At 41.1% G+C, this 24,714-nt stretch overlaps 1 protein-coding gene across 2 annotated transcripts in view; it reads left to right on the top strand.

Annotated features, from left to right (window-relative positions):
* The first annotated feature begins 284 nt into the window (after nucleotides 1-284).
* LARGE1 (LARGE xylosyl- and glucuronyltransferase 1) overlaps nucleotides 285-24,714 on the top strand; it is a 297,653-nt gene continuing 273,223 nt past the window's right edge. For both annotated transcript variants that reach the window (XM_019544811.1, XM_019544812.1), the window contains exon 1: nucleotides 285-467. In XM_019544811.1, coding sequence (XP_019400356.1) covers nucleotides 362-467 — 106 coding nt within the window. In that variant the 5' untranslated portion in view covers nucleotides 285-361. The remainder of the gene's footprint in view (nucleotides 468-24,714) is intronic.

Genomic DNA, 24,714 nt, shown 5'->3' with positions numbered 1-24,714 from the left:
AATCTTTTTCTGTGCAAAAGGTAACAAAAAATGTTGCACTCTGAGATGAGCTCAGTGTGCATTTAGCTGATTTGATACATTTTATTGATTTATTCTCTTTTAGGGGACTTCTAAGACTTGTATTGTTGTTATATTAACAGTGCAGAATGTTGAAATGAGAACTGTTTTGCAATGCCAGCGACCCATTTTCAGTCTCATTCTTTAATTCTGCAGGGGTATGGGGAGCGTCGGACTTAATATAGAGGTATAAACTGGTAACCCTGCCATCTTTTCTCTTCAGGGAATAATATGTTGGAGGCTGTGGACTACATGCTTCCAACATAGGAACAGCACCGGGTTGGGAATCTCCACTTCTGAGAGAATGCTGGGGATCTGCAGAGGGAGACGGAAATTCTTGGCTGCCTCTCTGACTCTCCTTTTCGTTCCAGCCATAACCTGGATTTACCTGTTTGCTGGGAGTTTTGAAGGTAAGAGGGGTGGAAAAGGCAGATGGGAGCTGCTGAATGATTGGAATGGAAGCTGACGTGGTAGGATTTCAGATGTCATTAAAAGTTAAATAAAGCTGCTGTTGTCATGTCCTGGAAATGGCTTTCAGTGCATAACTCTGAACAGTAGTCCTCACTACCTTCTGACAGATGTAGATGATGGTTTCAATTGTGTTTGTTTTTTTCCCCTTCCTACTTTAGGTGCTTTGAAAAAAAAATCTGTAAAACTTATTTGTTATTCATTTTCTTCTCTATGCTTTCTGACATGTCACTGTCTCTTATGTCTTGGAGGTAGATAAAATAAGATTTAAAAAAAAAATCATAATAATCTTTTTAGATGTGTCCTTAAATATTTATTTCTTTAGCTTATACAAGTGTTTTAAAAAGGAGAACTATTCATATGATTTAGACACTCTTGACCTAGCTTAAAGTTATAACAGCAGGAATCTAATATAATTCAATGTTAAATCTTGCCCTCCCGACAGTTCTTTCCCCTTACTGTTAAATTCCATCTCCTGTTTCCTTCTTCTGTTTTCAGAAAATGGTGAGCCTTGTAATGGACCCCGAGTATCATCAGGTTCAAGGGTTGGGTGCTGGGGAAGAGTTCAGACTGCAAAAATATGGGGGTGTCACAGCAAGATCTTTGCCAGCAACTGCTGCTTACATCTTTTAATGGGGCTTCAGATTAATCACTTCTGTGATTAATCAGTTGTCAGATTGTTAGGCCTGGGTGCAGATCCAGGAGTGGGGGGGGAGGGAAAGGGTACAGTAGCACAGTCACATTCCCCTTCTAGTTCATGCCATGAAACCAGCAGCTGAGGATTTTTTTTTTTAAAACCTCCAGATCAGGTAGAAATTCCCTCCCCTCTGTGCCCACTGGCACATCCCCTCCCCTCAAATTCCCCCTCTCCCCTGCCTGCCACTGCCACTGTTCCTGGATGGGAAAGCTCCAGAATCCTTCCTGCCCCACTCCAGTTGAGTGGCATGAGAGCTGGGCTCAGCCTGAAATGATGGCAGTAGTGGCAGCAGACGGGTTCCTCCTTCCTGCCTGCTGCCCTCGGTCATCCCTGCCAACCCAGAAGTAGGCTCAGGAAGGGAAGAACCTATCCACCTGCCACCACTGCTGCTTTCCCAGGCTGAGGCTGGTTCCCTGTGCAGCTGGGCTGGAGCAGGTCAGGAGTAGCTCTGGAGTTCCCCTGCCCCCAGGACACCTGAAACATTGGAGACAGTGGTAGTAGAAGGTGGGGGACTGGGAGGGGAGTGCTGCTGCTCCCTCAGTGTGGTCTGCCCAGCCTAGCAGGAGGAGAGGGCAAGTGAGAGCAGAAGTTCAGCCATCCTTGAAATGTAGGTCTCCTTTACAAAATCCTGGATCCACCCTCTTAATGTCCTTGGGAACACGACTAAGATCTGATCTTGTTGCATTTTCAGGTGCATTCTTTCATTGTTAAAGGGAGCAGGAAGATCATCCCTCTACCCCCTTCTCTTTTGTTTAGTGTTGTAATAGGAACAGTTGTAAAAACCATGTTTGGGAAGGTCTGCTAAGTAATTCTATATGCGATTACAAATCAACTTCTCAGAAAAGTGTGCAGAGCCACCTACAGAATCTACAGTGGAACTAGACAGCTTTTCAATCTATCAGTGCATGGCAGGTGAAACAAATATTGAACACAGGAAATCAATCTGTATCTTGAGTATCTCAATATATAAAAATCAGTTGAGATGCATTGTTTCTGGGTGGCTCAGAGAAGTGTTTGTGAGAGTCTTTCTGACCTCTCCTGTCTATAGATGAAGATGCTAAATCTAGAATGTACACCGATTTGCAGCTCTATATTGGTGACTTGGAGTAACCAACACCTTTGCCAATTAAATTCTGATAAATAAGATTCCTGGTATTTGAGCATTTCAACTGTGACATTTCAGTTAGGTGAGAAATATTGTAATATCACCCTTATTTTCAGCTACTTGTATCTTAAAAATGGTGGTGGAACATTTTATCCTTAATCAATAGATATTTTTTAAGGTGTAAAGAAAATGTGTTTAGTGGCTTTTGAGTTCACCTAACATGAGGTGTTGCAGCCACTTAAATATTGCTGAGATATTATTTGTGGTCTGGTGATTCAGAAAGCAGCTTTGTTTTACATTAAACTTCTTTATTTGTAGTCCTGGATGTGAAATATATGCTTTGCTTGAAAACAAAATTGGATTCAAAGTAAAATAAAGTTAAGAAGAGCTGAATATTCTTCAGTATTCATTACCTCACTTTGATTTAATCACATGCCAGGTACATACATGAGTTTATGCAGTTTTATTTGATCCCTAGCAATTCCACCATAATGGCTAATCACTGTATGAGCTCATTCTGGAATGAAGTTTTTATGGGCTACACAATAAACTGAACGTGGAAGGGGCTTGTTGCTTGAAAATTGATGTTCTAGGCTGAATAGCCCAAATTTGGTTTAATAGTAGAAGCTGACCAGATTTGCACCATCATTTTTTGATGAAAATTACAATTACAACATTATTAGTAAAGGTTTCCCTTTATAAATGATTAATAGATATTATAAACGTATTGTGGGTATGAGAGGTATGTCTTATAGCTTTAAGTACATCACCAAGATGATGCTACAAATGGTTATAAGTTATGCTTATAAATAAATTATTGAACGTTTTAAATATTTTATTTTTAGAACATCTTGTTTTCTGGTGTTTCTCATTTTGAATTTGCCTGGCTTCAGATATCAGCCATTGGGTCTTGTTATGCCTTTCTCCACTAGATTAAAGAGTCCTTAATACCACCTGGTATTTTCTTCTTATGAAGGTCCTTATACACTTTAATCAGCTCTCAATCTTGTTTTTGCTAAGCTGAACAGATTGAGCTCTCACATGCTCTCTCTTTAGTCTTCCAGCCATTTCTGTATTTTGTAGCCTTTCCAGTTTTGTGTACTTTTTAAAATATGGTCACTAGAATTGCTTTCATTTATTTCTATACTGGTCTTATCAGTTCTGTAAATAGCAGTAAAAAGACCTCCTTTTTCCTACTTGTGACTGGATGTTTATAAATCCAAGCACTATATTAGCCCTTTGCACTATTTTCCATCTGTATAAACTGTTTATTAATGGGAGCTCAATTTAAAGCATGTCTAATGTGATTTTACCTGTTCATTTCCTATGTCCTGTTTTTCAAGTTCTGCAGTAGGTGATTCCCTGTTTTGTTTTGTTTTTTTGTCAAGAGGTACCTAGCAACCTGTCACTTCATAACCTTTTAAACAGCAGATGAGGACTGAGCTCCTGCTCTTGGGATATTTGTTAGAGGGGAGCAGTACTCAAGTTGACACTTTACTGTAATTTAACACACATACTTTATGTATGAACCAGTGTACTGAAGAGGATTCTGAATACTGCATAGCCTTTGAATTAGTCTGGTTGCTGTAGCTGTTTTCAACACGGCATACAAGAGCCAATTAGGTGTCTTTTTTAATGAAAAACCAATTGTTCAACAAACTTAAATGTCTTCGAAAATGGGTGAGGGAGTATCAGGTGTTTGAAATAGAAGAAGGGAAATTATGAAATAACGGGTGCACAGATAGAAATTTTGGGGGGCTGATACCAACAGCCAATTATTAATGAGGCATATTGGCTGATGCTGATCCAATTTTTGTTACAGCTGCATGCAGCAGATAAGTCTGTTGTGGTGGAAGGAGAGGGCAGAGGGAAGAGGCATGGGGGGCAGATCAATGTCCCCCACGGTGAGGGAGGCAGTAGGGGTGGGGCTGGGGCTGGGGTAGGCACTGGCAAGGCAGGATGCGGGACGAAGCCACAATTTGTCTGGGGGGTGTGGGGAGGGGGAGCAGCTCCTCCTGCTATGCACGCCCCTGGAGGGCGTGGGGGGAGGGCATGTGGCCCAGGTCTGGGCAGGGCGAGCTGTAGCTGGGGCTGGGGGCCGTGCTGGGCTCTTCCTGGCAAGGGGGCTGGGCTATGCTGCTCTTGGGGTGGGCAGTGGCAGCGCTGGTAGGGAGGTTATGGGGGGCCTGCAGCCACCCTAAACTTTGCCATAGCCCCTCCTGGTCCCAGCCTGCAGCTGCATCCTGCCCTGCCCTGCGCAGATCCAGAGGTGCATGCCCTGCTGTGCCCTCTGTGAGTGTGCTCAGTGGCAGGAACTGCTCCCCTGCCCCGTATTCCCTGGATAAGCCCTGGCTTCACCCCAACTGGGCAGTGCCTACCCCAGCCCTACTCCCTCCCTCACAATGGGGGGTGTTTATTTTCCCCCCTCAAACCCCTTACCTCTCCCCTCCCCTTTCACCACAACAGACTTACCAGCTGCATGCAGCTCTCCATGCCGCCAGACTGTGCTCCTCACCACCTACATGCTGCACTGCTGCAGTGCGCACCCAGGGGCATTTATCAGCCACATCAGGCTGATTTTCTGATATAGTCAAACTTATAACCATAAGGTTATGTCAGTGCTGATCCAATATCGAACTGATGTCTTGGTGCTCCTGTATTAAATAAATAATGATGCAGTGATATATTGCAACTGCTTATAACAATTAAAATCAGTGGCACGACAAGCTGAGTTGGCACCTAGGGCAAACGTTGTGGGAGAGCAGGGGTGGTGGGAAGGAATGGGGTTCTGAGAGCAGGGGTAGGGGTTGCAGGATCTAAGGGGGGTGCAGGATTTCTGAAAACAGGAAATTGGGGTCGCAGGTTCTGGGGTTGGTGGGGCAAGGGGAAGGTTGGCACACAGCAGTATTACCTGTGCTAGGAACTTCTAAACAGTCCCAGCTGAACTTCTGCTGCTGTGCATGCTCTGCCCACCCTGCTTGTTGCTCTTAAAACAACAGAAGCTGGGAAGTGTTTCAGAGTTTCCAGTCTGGCAGTGCTGCCAGGATGTGGACTTTGTGGGTGCCCCTGCCACACACCTATAGTTAAACTACTGATTAAATTAACTAATTCTTTGCTATATAAACTCAGTAGAGAGCACCCAAGGCAGTCCCATGGATTGTAACATCTTCCTTTCCATAGGTAGCACACTCCCATTCCTTCTATCATTGCGGGGGGACACACAAATTGGTAGTACTGTATTTGGGCAAGGGTCCTGTAGGCTGGCTGTCTGTTTTAGGCTCTTCCATTGTTCCTACTTCTGTAACATGTAAGCAGCCTTCATACTTTAACATATTTAGCCTCACTGTACCTTTGTGCATTAGGGAAGAATCACTGACCTCACTTTACAGATGAAAAACTGAGACATAGTGAGATTTGCCTAAGGTTACCCAGAAGTCTGTGGCAGAGCTGGGAACTGAATTTGGTTTTCTTAGGTTTCAGGATCGCACTCTATCATGTGAGCTATTGTTTGTCTTTCAGAATTCATTCTTCCAGCCCTGGGCCCATGTAGCCGAGTTAAATGTGTCTGAGGCTGGCATCGTTCTCTGACATTTCTGATGCAGATTCATTTTTAGTGCAGGTAATCTGTAGAGTTAAGATCAGAACTAGAGTTGGGCAAATAACTTAAAAAATGATAAAGTTTCATATATGCATTTTAATCTTTAAATTGATTCACATTGCTGTTTGCACCGTTTTTGTGTTTGCTTTCCATAAATATGCTAGTAAATATGTTAATTGGTACGACTTCACAGAAACAATGTTAACTGTTTAATATTTGCTGAAAACACATTTTGGAATCATATTTGTGGGTATTTGAATCAGAAAGCTGATTCTGGGGTTTAAACCCAATCACTCGAATGTCAGAAATGTATAATGGGACCTGTGTGGCTGATAAAAACAGCTTGAATTTTTAATACTCTTCCTGAATTGCTCTTATAAATACAAACCTGTAATTTAATTGTGAAAATCTCTATCAAACATTTTCGACTAAAGAACAAATTTGAGAGAAAATCTTCAGAGACTATATGTAATCAGGTAAAGGCCAGATTTGTTGAATACATTTTATGTTATGATTCCCACAGCTATAGATAGAACTGTGGTATGTGCTGTGAATCTCAGAAAATTCAAAATCGAGAACATTGTCCAGTACCTGTTTAGGCTAGGGACAGTAATTGCACATAAACTGGTATAAATGTTCAGATCCCAGTTCAAATTTGTAACACGACAGAAAGTCAGTGCACAGAAACCACTTTCAAAATGGTTGAAACCAGTTTAAGAAATAACCTGAATGGATGTAGTATCAGCCTGAACTGATTTAGGTTAAATCAGTCTATTGAACTTTTGTCCCAAATCCCCTCCACATTCAAGTTAACTCACAGTCCCCCAGCATCAGAGGATGCTTTGCGCCTCCCCGGCAAACTCCCTTTGTAGGGTGGATGGGCTAGCCCTAGCCCAAATTGTCTGTTTCAGCCAAGGAGAGAGATGTGCTCTAGTGCCACCTGCTACCCCCAGCTTCTGGCCTGGGCCACTGCAGATGTGGCTGCATTTCTGGAATCAAAAGTGAATGTCTCTTCACTTGCTGTATCCATTCAATCTACTCAGCTTAAAGTAACCTGCAAAGATTGAATCGATTCAGCCTCAAGCTTTTTGCCTGTCTATACTTAGCCTTAAAGTATGAATTTAAGGCTTGTTCAAATCCCAGTGGGATAAATGTAAAGGCACTGGGAAATAGGATTTCAGAGGATTAATCTTACCATGACAACTTAGATTTTTAATAAGTACATTGAAAACTGTAGTATTAGTAGCTCTGTGACTGTAATAATCAGGTTATTATCTAAAAATTGTATACATTTTTACCCTGAGACCTTCAGTGAAACAACCAGTTTCATTATCATGGTAAAAATACTAGTTTTTTACCATGGGGTGTTGTTAATTTCAGACACTATTAACTGATACCAGTACAACATGGCTTTCTGGGAAACCTTAGGAATTTCTTATAATTTGGGCATATTTGATACTCAGGACTAGGCCTCTCTACCAGAAAGTTCCCTCTGTGAGCGGTGCCTTTGAGCCTCAAAACTTAAATTTTTTAGCTTCCAGATCAGTACCTCAAACACTAGCTTTTAGCCTAAGAGACCTGACCTTTTCATCATCTTAGAAAACAGGATTAATATGAAGCGTGACAAAGAATGAAGTTTTATTCCCTGGTGTGTAAGCAAACAATCTGCTTGTGAGCAATGACTAGAAACTAACTTCTGTTTTTATGCCAGATTCAGAATGGGCTTGGCCCAGGGGCAGTAAACCCAATATCCAGAGCCAAAGGGGAACATGGCTGAGAAGCTTTAGCAGGTCAAACTACTATGCGAGTGAGAGCTACATGGCATTGCCATCTTAATCATTCATTCACCCAAAACAGCAGTTATTTTCTTACAAAGCAATTTTATCCCTGTATAGTAAAGCCCACCGTATGGTTCACAACCCACAATGTTGATTGTCAGTACTTCCTTCTTCTCGGTCTGCAAGAAATCCATGCTTCTGAAGCAGCAAAGCCATGATTCATGGAAAACATAGTAAACCTTGCTGTGGCCATATCCCATGGAGAGTCACTGTACCATGTTTGTAAAGGGAGGCAGATTGGCCCCACTCTTCATTTTCTGTAGAGAAAAGATATATGAAGATGGACGGGGAGAGAAGGTGGATGTATTGATCTGTAAAAGCAAGGTATTCTTCTTTTCACACATAGGTGAGGAATTCAGCCATGACCCCTGTCTTGGCCAACTCCTTTTGCCTTTCCTCAAACTAGGTTTACTCACTTGGGGTGACATTCTGTTCCCATTTGGTCATTTAGATTGGCACTTTATTATTGCTTGGCGTCTGCGTTGCTACTGACTTAATGGTGATTTAGATGACCAAATAAGAATAGAATATCACTCTTGTAGGCTAGTGCACCTTGATCATAGGATGGGGAACCTCCTGATTATGAGTGATTATCTTTCTGTTTTGTCATTGCTTTCTTTGCCTAGCTGCCATTATTTCGCCTTTATTGAGGAAGAAATACAGAATGGAATTGTCTCTTTCTGATCAGGGATGAACGGCTATTCTATTAAGGAGGAAAAATGCTCGGAGGAATATCCTTTGGCATCCTAAAGGAGTTGTTTAATGTTTTTCTCCCCACTCATGTAGAAACCTGTTTGAAAAGGTTTCCCCAAAATAAAACTTTCTAGAATTGAGTGACTCTGTTCCCAAAAGGAAGAGTAGTTACAAATACATAAAACTGATGTTTTCCCAGAGGCCTACAGAGTTCTAAACAAGCTAGGAATGGACTGCTTAAACACCAGAACAGAGGTTTCCTACTGGTTCCACTGGCTGTAGCCTTCAAAGAACACTGGTTGAAATATCCGTTTTGACAAATCTGCATTTTTGTAGGGGGAAAAAATGATGGTTCAAACATGTTGTTTTCAGTGAAAGCTTGTTTAAAAAACCCCCACAACAACCCTTAAATTAAGTATTTCAATAATGGTAAAATGCAGCATTTTGATATTTTTAGAATGGGACATTTTTAAAGGGAGTTCAAAACAAAAGTGTTGTTTATATATACATTCAGAGGAAATAAGAATGAAATGTTTTTTGTTTTTTAAATATTAGTAAAACTTTCATTGGCCCCAAAATCTTTTCCTTTGGAATTTAATTTTGTGGGATCAAATGTTGGTCTGCTGTAACTCCTCCCCCACCTCTGTTTTAAATAAGAAATACCCAAATTGTGAAATTTCTTCAAAAACAGAAAATCAAATTTGTGGCCATGATTAGTTTTGAACCTTTGTATGAACCTGCGTAATGATAATACTCCATAATCTATCCTTGCATATTTTCATTGGATGATGGGATGACGTTCTTATTTTCTTTGAATATGTAATAACAGAGTGCTTAGCTGACGGTACCACCACCACATGTGCAGGCCCCTCTTTTGACCTCAGTATCCTGGATGGAACTGGTTATATATTTACATGCTTGTCAATGGAAACCTTGTATGGGATAGTGATTGGGGATTGCTCAGTTGGATAACAGATTTCCTCTCTTGAAATTTTGTCCATCTGCCTCCCTTCTGTGGTTTCATGTCCTTCCTTATATTCCTCTTTGAGATTAGGGCACAAGTAGAATTGTTACTGTAATGAGGTAACCTTGGAGAAATAAATGAAATGCCTAAGCCACTTAAAAAAATGAGCTTGAAGGCATTATCTTGACTCTATCTTTGTGAATACCCACAGTAAGAGAAATCACTGCTGACCTGAAATGTTGTATGCTGTTAGTCTGAGATTCTCTTTACATGTAACAAATGATTGATGTATGGCTCTGAGTATTCAAGGGTATAACAGTGACCCCTTTAACCTGTGAATGGTGCAGCATGAGTATCCTTTCCTACCTGTCTCTGAAAAATGGCACAACAGATAAGATGTAACTGTCATATTGCAAAAATCTAATTTTGTGCCTTGATACTGCGCAGTCATTCAGTACTCTCTTATGCAAATACTACTTCTCAGTAACTGACATTACCACGTAGTCCACTACACAGGTTCTTTCCTATGCTGCTGCACAGTAGCAACAAGCTACTGTGCAGTAGTGTTGGCTTCATAGTTCATGCCCACCGACACTACATTGCTACAGCAGCGTAACTCGTCACTACGGCAATGTAGCATCTTGTGCAGATGTGCCCACTGAGTATTCAAGCATTATATGTTGGCTATGCAGAGTATTGTTTTTGCCTTTGTCAGATTTATAATGAAGCTCTAATCACAGAATTGTCTGTTTCACTAAATTTTGCTCAACCAGATCTATAGTCAATAGTAGAATATGTGTGTGTTAATTATTATTTATATAAACTATTCTTCAAGGAAAAAAGATAAAGCTACTGACAGTTTCTTAAAACAGTTTTCTGTAATATTCTTTTCATGATAATTTTTAAATTTGAAGTAGTGACAAGGTGCCATATCAGGACACTTTTAACAGCAGTTTTATACAGTTCTAAAAGAGGGAGAACAAACTAGACATGAATCTTCCATACTGCTTTGTTACAAATGGACTCCCTGAGCTTGTGTAGAAACCTAATGAACTCAATGTAGCTACACAGAGATGTAAATGTCCCATCTCAGAGTACAATTGCAGAAGTGGAGTTAAAATATTAATGTTAAGTGGAAAAATGCCAAGAGTAGGTCTACCCAACATAATTATGGTGCAACTATAGCATGCATAGGTGCATAGTACCTAACACAATATAATATATATACGCACACCACAAAAAGTGAAAAGACATGGCAATGTGGCCTTCAGAGTGGGGTAGTATTTAAAGTACTTATCCAGGTTCTCAGTAGGGTTATACTGTGGTCCAGACTATGCCAAAGCGTATGCCACAACATCTTCACAACTACTGTTCCCTGTGTTATATACATTACAGCTAGTGTGCATATGGCTAACCATGCTGCAATCACACCTTCATTTTGCTGTGTACATATTTATATGAAGTGTGAAGGCTGAGGTTGTCACTGTATAGGGCAATGCTCTATTAATATAGGGCTGAAGTTGATATAAAATAGAGGTTATTATTGGGAACTTTATTCCTGTAGCTGAAATAAATTCATAGTAAATAGTTCTGTAAAGCATATGAGAGCTGACAATAACGTTGGTTCTCAAAAAGAGACTAGAGTAGGAACTAGAATGATAACAGGTGAGTACTTTTTGTTTGAGGTAAAATGGGCAAATCATGGGATGAATAAGCTGGAGTAGAACAAAACTCAGATACTGATAGTTTTTTCCCATGTAGACTTTTTTCCCCCTTTTCCTGACTCATTTCTCATTCATCTCTTCTTACCCATGTGACAGCAAGAGACTCCTGGGACAATAACACTGTATTTACTCAAATAAAAAACAAGTTTTTTCCCCCCAATCAGCATGGTGGGGGAAGCCCCTTGTCTTACATTTGTATACAAGGAAATCTCATTAAATACACTGTCCATTATTAAACTGCTGCTAAAATCAGCATGTGCTCAGTAATAGAAACCAGCTATGAAGTTCATTAAAAGAAGCCAACACTGAGCATGATTATAAAAGACATGGTCCATATTTTGGGGCTGGAGGTACTGAAATACCAGAGTGGCACTTGGAAAGGCCTGAGCATGCCCTGACACCTTCCTCTGGTGCCAAAAATACTTCTTTTATTTTTAAGGAAAATGTTTTGTGTTACAAGCCAAATCAATTCCAAATCCCTGAGTCATTCAGGAACCATATATGGCTATACTACTGGCCAACATCCTTCACCACCACGTAGGGCTTCAGATGTTTCCAAATCATTTGGCGGACCTCCTTTGTGCAAGCCCAAGCCTGGAGGCTTGGGGGTTGGATGCCCTCGAGTTTTGCTAGCCCTCAGCCATATGGCCGCAGGAGCAAGCTAGGGAGGAGTCTTCCATTTCCAGAAAGTTGGCATAAAGCCAAGATCTTTCCACTGGAAATTTAAAGTGGGAGGTTAACTATACATTACTTCTGCAGGTACTACACTGTGTCAGAAAAACAGTTATTCCCAGCGACTAGGAAAACTGCCTTAGTAGTCACAGTATTTCCCCTGCTAGGTAAGATAGACTAATGCAACCCATTTGAATAAGATATATGTAATACTGCCCACTGTGTTCAGTCCTGCTTAGCACCAACTCTTTTTAAAGTCACTACATTGAATACATTTTGATTTCTTTTTCACTTCAAAGCTGAGCTAAGCCTTTCTTTTACATTTCCAGTGAGGCTTGTTTCTTCACCAGGCTTAAATTTCTGACAAACATCACCAAATGGGGCCTCAAAAGTTCAACCAGAACCCCTCCGTCACCCCTTTTCTCAGCCTGTTGTATATGATTAGTGTGGCCTCGGCCTCCGTGAGGTAGAGTTGGACCAGGTTGCCCTGTACCTTATTTGCATATACATTTTTGGAGGATCCAAGAACATCAGGTTCCAGTCATGTGGAGGCTAATTAGCACATGGATTCTTTGGGCTCAGGGGAGAGGTGTCTGGAGCGTGCGCACATACTGAGCAGTGCTGAGCTCTGGGGTCACCATGGCTTGGAATGCCATTGACTCTTCTGTGGCACAGCCCAATGAACTGTATGGTAAAGCAAGAGCCTTTTAGCTTTGGACTAAAATCATACATAGTTTGTACCACATATAAGTAGATACAAAAGTGGTGCTTAAAATTGTGTATGTGGAGTACCCATGTGAAAACTTGCAGCAGTTTCAAGAAAGGTAAAATGCATAATTCTGGATGAACTAAGTCTATGGGTAACAGAGATACACAGATGCATTGGTTTGATATCAGATCAGAACAGATATAAAGAAGATTGGCTGTATCAGAAATTGGACCGATGCGGCCAATCGTTTGGCCAGTAAATGCTCTTGCATGCGCAGCTGCAGTGCAGTACTTGGGCAGCGAGGAGCAGAGCCCGGCAGCATGGAGAGCTGCATGCAGCTGGTAAGTTGTTTGTGGTGGAAGGGGAGGAGAGAGGGAAGTGGCATGGGAGGGTGCAGATCAATGTCTTTCCTGGTGGGGGGTTGAGCCGGGGCAAGGGCAGGCACAGGGCAGGGGGGGGGGGAGCGGGGCTACAGCAAAATTTGGGGGGGCTGCAGCCCCCTTTGTAGCCCCTGCCCCAAGCCTAGCCCCTGCTGAGAAGAACCAGACACAGCACCAGCCTGCAGCTGCAGCCTGCCTGCCTCATGCAGATCTGGGGGTACATCCCTCCCATACACTCCGGGGGTGCAAGCAGCAGCGAAAGCTGCCCGTCCCACTAGCTGTGACTCCATCCTGCCCCCCACCCCAACTGGGCAGTGCCTGCCCCTGCCCCCTCCTTCACCGTGGGGGGCGTTGATCTGTGCCCCCTTCCCACTCCGCTTTCCATCCACCACAACCAACTTACCAGCTGCATGCAGCTGTATCGGAAATCAGATTGGCATCGGCCAATATGCCTCCTTAAAAAGCGGCTGTGAGTATTGGTCCCCAAAATCTCTATCTGTGCACCCCTAATGGGTACTGTGTAAATTAGTATGGACATGTTTACTTCAAGGTCAGTGTTTTCAGATTTGCTCCTCCCTTCCATATGGCCAGGGAGACCAGGGTCTGATAGTAAGGAAGGGGAAGAGATTGCAGGAGGAAGAGGTTGGCGGGGGGAGTCCGGGAAAAGGAGGCTGCTTGCCCCCCCCGATTTGTTTTCTGTGCTGTAGCAGTGAGAGGGGGACAAGTGTAAGGCAAACCTCCAACAATTAGATTCTGTACCTGGAAAATTTATAACATGTATGTTTTAAAATATAGAAAATATAGAATCTAATATAAGGGGGTTGTCTTATGTTCAGGGTTGTCTTATATTCAAATATATAAGGGGGGTGTTAATTTGTGTTTCAAACTTAAAAGTCAGACGTTTTGGGGGGCGGGTTCTCCCCATACAAGAATCTTCTATTCAAGCATTCCTAGGGGCCATTAGGATAATCTGTTCTAAACTCCTGACCAACACAGGACAGTAGTCTTTGACTCTTAATCAGTAATCCCTTCATTCAGCACATAACTTCCTTTTGATCCAAAGCATATTTTCTATAAAGATTTCTAATCTTGACTTCAGAGATGATGGAGCAGGGGTGGGCAATTATTTTGGGCAGAGGGCTGCCTACTGAGTTTTGGCAAGTCATCGAGGGCCGCATGACAGGCAGCCCAAGGCAGATAAATATTAATTTTCTAAATATTTTAGGGGTCCCACGGGCCGGATAGAATGGTCTGGTGGGCCGCATCTGGCACCCGGGTCGCGTTTTGCCCACCCCTGTGATGGAGTATCCACTCCATCCTTAACTAAATTGTTGAAATTGGTTAAACTACTCTCTGTGTTAAAAATGCATGTTGTTTCTAGCCTAGAGAAATGAAAAGCAGCTGAAAAATACATTAAGCCTTGCCTTGCCCATTTTCTTTGCTTTTTTTGGTAACACTTTCCCTGCTCAGGCAAACATTTTAATTGTCTGTGCTCTATTTGGAGGCAGTGGGAAGCAGAGGTTAGCAACTAGCTACCTTTGCTGCTAACCCATGTCTTGAAAATACTTAGACTAAATAAATTGGAAAAGAGATTTTTATATTCACATTACTGTTACTGAGAAACAACTGTGCACTGATTATGCAAATAGACCAATCACAGTGCATGAAATTGTATAATAGGAGATAAAAATGGACAGGCATGCACTGGTAACTGTACAGCATCCTGCACTTTGATTAGTTAAGACAATGCCATTTCAGTATATTGTACAGTAAACGATAATTACTGTAGTGTATAGTACATAAAGCAGACTGTAGTAAATATTGTACTAAATACTACAAATATTATATTACTGCAGTTATCAAAATATATTGCCATTCCAAGTTTGTTTTATAGGATAATTACCAACCATATCACAGCTCTTATATAGGCTAGCTGCCAGAAGACTGATGAAGCTTGAATGATGACTTGCCACCTGACCAGAAGAACAAATCCCTCAACCAAATTCTATATTCTGAGCTGCAGATTATCACCCTTTTAAGTTTTAAAAATAACTCTTCAGAAAGGATCAAATCAAACATAATTTTAGCAGCAATTTAAGTGTGATTATTCACTTTAAGAAACAAGGTTCACTTAAAAAAAAACCCCAAACCCTGCCAGTTACTGTTAACTGTTTGTGGAGACAAGGATTGTAATCTTTTTTTAACATGATTGGTGTATTGAATTTTTCCAATAAGCCATGAAATCACTGTACAATAAAAGAATGTTTACAAGTTGCTCTTATGGCATTAAAAGAGAGATGTTTTTCTTTTGTTTTTCACAGCATTAATTCTGCAGGTACTCAAGAATTATGTTAAACTAATTCTAGGATTTTAATATTTTACAATCTGTAAATTACCTTCCTGTCATTGTATTTTAATTTAGCCTATGCAGATGATTTTAGAGAAAGTGATTTCCCTTCTAAACTATGGCATTAACAACATTCCTTAATTACCTAGTAACACAAAATTCCCTTTTTTTTAATCCCCAAACGATCAAGCTATCATAACATCTTTCTCTTCAACAATGGCATCTGTTGGTCAAAGGCAGCATTCTCATCTCTCAGGATAACAGTTATGTTTTGTTTGATCATTCTTGACCGTGAGGGATTGCCACTGCCACCAGATGTTTTGTAGTTATTTTCTTTCTTTGCTGCAGTGTGCTTCATAGGCAGTGCTCTAAAATGATAATCTCAAGAAAAAGATTACAGATTGCAGAATAGTTTGAAGGACCTGAGAACAAAATTCTTCCTGAATTAGATAGACATAGCTGTTGGTTTCCAAAGAACTTCAGCTAACCTTCTCTGAACTTTTGCCAGTATATGCAGAGATGTGCAAGTTTGAAAATAGTAATTATCTTACGACTGTTGCTGGGAGAGGGTATCAGTTGCCTGTTCATGCACATTTAAAGCAGAATTTGATGCTAGGAAGTAGAGTCTTCCTAAAGAATGAAAATACCTTCCACCAATTTTCTGGAACCTACTGCTTATCTATTTTATGCCATAAGATCTCTGGTTTGTCTAGGAGTTCTGACTGTTATAATAGTCATCTGGCTTTATAGCTTTTGCTAGCATCTGCCTGGCTTAGTTTGGGTTTTAGTTTAGCAGAGTTAAGATTTGAGTGCAGAACATACTTCAGATAATTTCTCTTCAGATTTTTCTTCACCCCCTACTTTCTGCCACCAGATATGAAACACTCACCCATGCCCCCTCTTTCTTCAGCTGCCATATTTGCACTTCAGTGATTTAATATTAATAGCAAAGATTAAGAAGTCTCAGCTCATCAGAGAGAAGATATTAATCATCATCAGGCCCAATGAGAAGTTTAATTTTCCGCTTCTCTTTCTTTCACTAAACTCTGGCGGCTGTCACTCGCACCGATGTCTGCAGGGCATTTAATAATCTGCCTCTGCAGATGCATTTCAGCAGTTTCGCTTCTTTTATTTCCTCCGTCAGTCTCAGTGAGTTTCATCGTTAAAGGCTTTAATTGAAGACCACTGTCAAGAGATGGAGGGAAGAAAATTCTCCCTTGCACAAAGGTGGTTGTGAACCTATGCTTTTTATCGTATGCCAGAAATGGATGAATTAAATCAAGGCATTGAAACAGCTGGGAATTGTGGTTCTGGTATGTGAAATCCTATCTGGTCCTTTCAGAAATATTCCTTATTTACTTCGTGTTTTAATATGAATCGCTTTACTTTGTGCTGAGACTATGCAGGAGGAACCAAAAGTTTTCTGACACCAAGAACTGGTTTATACGGGAAAGTTTGACAAATGTTATTACAGATTAAGAATGGCCTTTTTAGTTTACTTAAAATGGTTTCCTAAGTAATGTACTGGACTAAAAGCAGTCACCTGGAGAGATGCACCAGTATAACTATAGCTTTATGAATTTACATCTTTCCCTACTCCTGTATAATTTTCCTGTGTGGAAAAGGCTTTTATAAGGGAATAATTTTGTTTATAAAAAGACAATGGACATAAGGCCATGCAAATATTAACTCTCAGGCCATGCACTGAACATCTGTTGGACACTGAAGCCACTGGTCTTGGATATTAATGCACAATTTTTGCATAATTTCCACTTACTGGGCTTTTAAGTCAGCTGTTACCAGTTGTAAAACCAAAAGTTTTCATTAGGGATTCTGTGAATTGCAGTTTTTTAAATTAGGGAAGAACAAATCAGCTTACTCGTAACAGCATAAGAAGTTAAAAGGCAGTTCAGCTAGCCACTTCTGTCTTTTGGCATAGATTGTATTTATTAGATAGCAGGTTTTCAGGCAGAGCAGTGACTCAGTTGATTAACTTTTCTAGCATATGATCAGAAATCACATTAATCATTACAGACTCAATTTTTAAGAACAGAGTTTTTTGGGGTTTTTTTTTTTTTTTTGGATACCACATTGGTTGTTCAACATAATTTAAAATTGTCATCCTAGTGGATCTGCCTCTTCAGTAAGTACTCAGTACCCAGTCTCCCTCAAAAGGCCCTTCAAATCTGTGGTGTTTTATTTTGGGCATGTGAAAACTAGCACTCTTAACACTAGTTACTTTTGAAAATGTCTTTGTGGGAGAGTGGTTCATAACATGATGTCTCTATGTACACATGGATCTTTTTTTTCTTTCTTTCTGCAATGAAGGCACTTTCACAATTGCAGTTACTCCATCCCCCAAAAGCATCTCTGCTATGATCTTTCTGGATGAATCCTGTAAGTGAAGTATGTCTCTAAGTGAAAGTGGCCTTTTTAAAAGAACACAGTTACTATCAATAGCCACTTCTGCACTTTGGGAACTGAAGACACAATATGCAAGTAAATTAGGACAAAATGACATTAGCTCTCAGAACAAAATGCTATTACCCGCTGCTATTGCTGCCTGCAAAGTTAGAGGGGGAAAAAAACAAATCTAAATCTATTAACACAATTTTCCTTTTAATTGGAGTAGTAGTATATTTTGCAGGTTGACTCGAGGGAGCAAGACATATAATAATATTAAATGTCAGCCTGAGGCAAAATATAATAGTGTTTTGTAGGAAGAATGTGTACAGTATATCAAGCTTCAATCTAGAAATGTGAAATTCCATACATGAGGGAGGAAAAAACATGCATTTTTGTTTTGCTTTGTTTTCTGAAAGGTGAGAACGCCTTTGTAATGCTTGTTTTGGAAAATATTTGTATATATAACAAAGAGTCTCATATTTCTAATAATTAAAGAGGTTGTTTACCTTTGTATATTGACCAGTAAATAACAAAGAGTAGGAAGATGTTACGCTATGTAGATGTTGGCCAGACATCTTCTGATAAGTTTGTAATGGTCTAACCATAGTCTGGCTACATAGTGCCAGGAAATCAGACAATTTTCCTTTATGATTGTGAAAAGGGAATGCTCCATGAGCAGGTACAGTTTTGTGTTTCAAGATTAGATGCATGGCAGTAACAGGCTTATTTTAAAAGGGTGCATAGATACTGCTCAGTAGCAGACAGGAAATTAAATGTTCACATGGGTGAAAGGGTTATTAACCATAATAAAGGTGGGGGTGATAGCAATAGGAGAGCTGAATTTGGAAGGGATAGTGAGGGTCAGAGCTATATTAGTAATAGCCATTGATTTGAACTGATGGGGATAGAGCATGTGAGCGCAAAGTGGGTGAAATTTGGTGTAAAATGGGGTATTGCAGATTTATACAAAGGTTGGAGAAGTTGATGAATTTTATTGGGGGGAGGGGCAAGGGCATGGGTAGGGCATTGTTGTATCATCATTTGGTTGTCACTTCGTAGACATTAAGGCTGGAAGGGATCTCGCAAGATCATTGGGTCCAGCTCCCTGCCAAGGGTCAGGAAGTCATCTGGGATCAGATCACACCAGTAAGATAAGCATCCAAGGGTCTCTTAAAGGTATCCAGAATAGGTGCTTGCACCATTTCTAGGGGGAGTCTGTTCCAGGCTCTGAAGACTGGGATGGTAAAGAAGTTTTTCCTTATGTCCAGTCTAAAACGGTCTTCCAGCAGTTTGACTGTTAGAACTTGTCTTCCCTTGGGATGCCCTGGTGAACAGATGTTCTCCCAGTTCCTGATGCATCCCCCTTTATATACTTACAGGCTGCCACCATGTCACCCCTGAGCCTTCGGTTCTCCAGGCTGAAGAGTCCCATGCCTCCCAGCCTCTCCTAAGGCCTGTTCTCTTGACCTCTAATCATGCGTGTGGCTCTCCTCTGGACTCTCTCAAGCTTCTCCACATCCTTTCTAAAGTGTGGAGCCCAGATTTGTATACAGTACTTCAGCTGCGGCCTCGCCAAAGCCGAGTAAAGTGGGAGGATGACTTCTTGGGTGTTGCTTGAGATGCACTGGTAGATGCAAGCCAGAGTTTTATTTGCTTTGCTAGCTGCGGCATCACATTGGTGGCTCATGTTTATCTTGTGGTCAATCAAGACCCCCGCGTGTCTTTTGGTTGTGGTGCTAGCAAATGTAGCACTGCCAAGCCTATAAATATGATGTGGGTTTCTCAGTGTTGAGTGTCATCAGGTTTTGATTCGCCCGCCTTGTGAGCCTGTCCAGGTTGGCCTGAATTGCCAGCCTATCCTTTAGCATGACTGTACTTCCCCATAACTTGGTGTTGTCTGTGAACTTAGCCAGTCTGCTTCTGACACCTGAATCCAGATCATTTATGAATATATTAAAGAGTATCAATCCAAGAACTGAGCCCTGGGGGCACCACTGGTCACCATGCGCCACGTTGATCTGGCTCCATTGAGTATCACTCTCTGGGTCTGACCACAGAGCCAGTACCCCAGCCATCGGATCATAAGGTTGTTGAGGCTGCAGTTCCCTAATTTTACTATGAGGACATCATGGGAGACCAAGTCAAAGGCTTTTTTGAAATCTAAATATATGACATCAACCTCTTCTCCTTTGCCTGGGTCATGCGTCACCTGGTCATAGAAGGAAATGAGGTTGGCCAGGCAAGACCTACCTGCAGTGAAGCCATCTTGGCTATCTCTCAGAATATTGCCTTCTGTTGCCTTATTTCTTGTTAAAAATAATTCCACTGGTGAGAACACTAAAGAGCTCAGGGATGAGCAAGTGCTTTTGGTGCCAGAGCTGGCATTTTAGTAGTAATGGGGAAGAAAGAATGATGATAAAGAAAAGGGTTGTGTTAGTTGTGAGAATGGGGTTGAGAAAGCAGGAGCTGGGATGTTGCACTGGAGATGGGGATGGTAGTAAAATCAAAGATGGGGAGGTGGGGGGTATCAGCTGTGGTACTGAAAGCAATCTCATTGGACAGATTAAAAACCAAAAGGAACTTTTGTGTGAAAATTAATTTACTTGAATCCCACATATACTTGTATAGACTTTTGATTTTAGAAACTTTAGTTGCAAAGGCTGTGTGTGTAGATGCCCCCAAACATACCTAGCCTACGCACATGCTCCAAACCTAGAAGTATATCAGCAGGGATGCTCCAGGGTTATCTTCAGAGGTTTTTATTTTTTTTTTAAATTGTGTGTGTGTGCATGTCTGTATACACACATACATGTATAATACATCCATCCATCCATGTATCCATACAGGACTGTCCCTAGGGTGTGGTGAATGGTGGTGACTATGTGCTTTGAGGGGCTCCGTAGACCCGGGCTGGCTTTGCATCTGGCTGCTTGACTCCCCATCACTGCCACTGCCACCGTCACCGTGTCCAGGCCCCACACAGGCTGATTTGCCCCAGGCCCCACACCTTGCCACAATCGTCTTTGCATGCATGCACACGTACATACATACATACATACATATTATAAATTCGGCATATACTCTGCATGGAAGCTGCTGGTCAATATGGCGAATAAATTGGTGGCTGGTGAATCCCAAACTTCTGTGTGTAGCTATCAGAGTCAGCATGTCTATAGCTGATGGAAGTGTTAGGAAACAAGCAACTGAATGAGCCAGAGTATTCAAATATTTTAAAGTAATTATATTTATGGATGAGGTTAACGATTTTAAGAGTTCTTAAGCAGCAAGGGAGAAAAGATTTGTGCTTAGTTCAAAAAGCATAGAAAATCTGTGTTTCTATATTTCTCAATATTTCTCAAGATGAAATATGTCATTGAATGAAGTATTTAATTAAATGGAAGAGAACAGTGATTCTGAAAATGAGCAAGATAACCCAGGAGGTCCCTTTTGAGTCCTGTATTCCTAAGTGGACATTGTTACTAAAACATAGCTTCAGTGATGATTGAAGACCCTGTTCTGGGCTTTCCAAGAGCTCTTCACTGTCATATTCATGTGGAACTAGTCCCTTTCCAATAAGGTAGAGATCAGCCAGCACAGGTCATAGGAAAACTGTGAAAGGCAGAGACCTGAGGTTGATAAGAAAGTTGCAACTTTCCTCTGTGTTAAAATCATCACTTACAATGTAGCACAAAATGAGCAATTTAAGAAGTGATTAAAGTACTTACTTTGTATCTGTGTGCAGCACTACATCCAAGCGACAGTTACACTACTAGATGTAACAGCTGAAGAAAGCAAGGAAAAATTAAAGAACTGAAAGAATCAAAACTGACGTTATTGCAAGATGGTTGGTTGAACATGAGTAATGACCAGATAATGGTTTACGAGAATCCATACAGGGAAAAATACGTTCCTACTTAATACTATTGATTCTATGTCTGTAAAGTAAACAGCAGATTGTTGCTTCCAGGTTGCTGGAGATGCCAGCAAAGAATACAAAAAAGAAGTTTATGTTGGAGGTCTCTGCCATTTTCTCAGACAGCAAAAGTAAAATCAGGTGAGAACTTCTCAAGTACAGTTACCCTACACTTCCATGTATCATGTGTGTTCTAATGAAGCTTGTTAGGAATATGGTAGTTTTTTATTTCATTCTTAAAATGCAGTATATACACTGAAAAATGCCTTCAGAGTCACTGTCAACACTATGGTTGGTGAACTGAAAACGGAGGGGTGATGCCCAGTGAAACTCTCAGGAGGATTATGACAGAATATATTTGCGTCTGTTAACAAAAAGTATATTAAAATTTGTATTGGGTAAAATGGAAAACTTGATCAAAACAGTATGTATTTTACATAACAAGGAACTCCACAGTCATTAAAATTACCAAGACAACTGGAGAGGCTTAACTAGTTGCAGGTTTATGACACTGTTTGAAGTCTCAGTGGAAATTTAGTTCAGTCTATACCACATAAAGACAAAGTTGAAAAGTAATGTGGAGATATTATGAAACCTTCTCCATTACTGGGTTGCTATGAGAAATCCCAAAGACAAAGGTCAGAGGCTGAACTCAAAACAGGAAGCAAAGGCTGAAATGATGCATGTAGTCCTAAAATCTTTCTCTCCTAGCATGTAGATTATACATCCAGATTTATAAAAATCCATTTATGGAGGAGGCTGGAGATGCAATTCATTTAAACAAAATGAAAATTGCAGAGACAAAATCACAAAAAATAAGAGAGTTCAGATATTGAACCATTGAAAAATGATCTGTATTCCTATGTAACCAGCTCATCAATTTATTTTTATCCTATTCAAGATAGTTCCCTTACGGCTAGACACTCAGAAAGCAAATAAGTTTATATATCCATTTTTTGACAATACATGCATCCTTACCAGCTTTTGGAATTAATGCTCACAAATAAATTTCATAGTATGGATTTGTTTTATTTAATACAATATTTGTAACTGTTTCTCCCTTTCCCCTAGTGGACAAATTCTCCCCATCTGCCATAAAAGGAAAATAAAAGGCATATTTTAGGGCTGAGAAAAATCAAACCCAGGGGGTCACTACCCACCAAGGATTTGTGGATGTGGTGGGTGGTCCATTTTTTGGATCTTACGGGTATTTTGCAGAATACAAATGCAGTGTCTTGTCCAGGGAAATAAACTATTTGCCTGAAAGGACAAATAGGTATAAACTGCCTGTGAACGAATTGAGCCTGGAAATTTGAAGCAGGGTTCTAAGCATTAGAGCAGTGTGAGGTTCTGGAACACTGGGCATAACTGGGGCAAAAGAACTAAATAGTTTTAGAATGGAACTTGTTACATTTCTTAAAGGGAGTATGCGACAGCTGCCTGTGATAATGTGGGGCTTGAACTCAGTAACCCAGGAGGTCCCTTCCAGTTCTGTATTCTTAAGTGGACCTCTGCCAGTTTGTCTGCTTCTTACTTTACTAGTCCATTTCAAGGTTCCGCTGAACAGGCATGAATCCCTCCTTTTTTTGGAGACAAGATTTTAATGGGAATTTAGAATCACAGAATCATAAACAATTAGGTTTGAAAGGGACCTCAGGAGGTCACCTAGTCCAGCCCCAGCTAGATTATCCCAGCCAGTGCTTTTCTAGCTGAGTCTTAATAACCTCCAAGAATGGAGATTCCACCACCTCTCTGGGTAATCTGTGCCACTGCTTCACTACCCTCCTAGTGAGAAAGTTCTTCCCAATAACCAACCTAAAGTTCCCTTGATGCAGCTTGAGACCATTGCTCCTTGTTCTGGCATCTGCCACCACTGAGAACAGTCTAGCTCCATCCTCTTCGGAAGCAGCCACCCTTGAGGTAGTTAAAGGTTGCTGTTCAATCAGCCTTCAGTCTTCTCTTCTGTAAACTAAGCAAGCCCAGTTCCCGCAGCCTCTCCTCAGAAGTCGTGTGCCCCAGCACCTCTAACCATTTTCATTGTCCTCTTCTGGACTCTTTCCAGTTTGTCTATATCTTTCTGTAGTGGTGAGTCCAAAAGGGACACAGTACTGCAGATGTGGCCTCACCAGTGGTTAATAGTGGGGAAGAATCACTACTCTCAGTATGCCAGCAATACTCCTACTAATGCAGCCTGGTATGCCATTAGTGTACTTTACAACAGGAGCACACTGTTGGCTCATACTGAGCTTATTGTCAACTGTAACCCCTGGTCATTTTCTGTTGAGCTGCTGCTTAGGCAATGTGCCCCCAGCCTGTACTCATGCATGGGTTTGTTCCAGCCTAAATGCAGGACCGCTCTTGTCCTTATTGAACCTCATGAGATGTCTTTTGGTCCAATCCTTCAATTTATCTAGGTCATTGAATCCTACCCTCCAGTGTATCTGCTACTCCCCTTAGGTTGGTGTCATCTGCACACATGTTTATGGTATGGTGCAGTCCACTCCATCTTCCAGGTCTTCCCAACTGGCTGCAGGACTGACTCCTGGGGCACTTGACTTGATACCAGCTGCCAACAAGACATCAAGCCATTGATTACTATCCTTTGAGCCCAAAGATCCAGCCAGTTTTCTACCCAGCTTACAGTCCATTCATCCAGACTGTACTTCCTTAGCTTGCTTTTAATAATGTTGCAGGAGACCCTATCAAAAGCCTTGTTAAAGTCAAGATATATCTGGTTCACTGCTCTTCCCACCTTCACAGAGCTAGTCATCTCTTCATAGAAGGCAGTCAGGTTGTTCAGGCTTAACTTGTCCTTGGTGAATCCATGTTGACTTCCTAATCACCTTCTCCAAGTGCTTAGAAATGGGTTCCTGCTTGATGATCTTTCCAGGGACCAAAGTGAGGCTGAACAGTCTGTAGTTCCCCAGATCTTCCTCCTCTACTTTCTTCGAGATTGGGACTATATTTGCCCTTTTCCAATCATCTGGGACCTCTCCTGTTTTCTACAAGTTTTGAAAAATAATTGCCAGCAGTTCTGTAATCACATCAGCCAACTCTTTCAGCACCCTTAGAGACATTGTGTCTGCCCCCATGGAATTGTACATTCCCATCTTTTCTAAATAGTCCCTAACTTGTTCTTTCAC

The sequence above is a fragment of the Crocodylus porosus genome, unplaced genomic scaffold (genome assembly GCF_001723895.1).
Source record: "Crocodylus porosus isolate Cpor-Errol unplaced genomic scaffold, CroPor_comp1, whole genome shotgun sequence".
NCBI classification, from domain to species: Eukaryota; Metazoa; Chordata; order Crocodylia; family Crocodylidae; genus Crocodylus; species Crocodylus porosus.
This window is presented reverse-complemented; position numbering and strand designations above follow the sequence as displayed.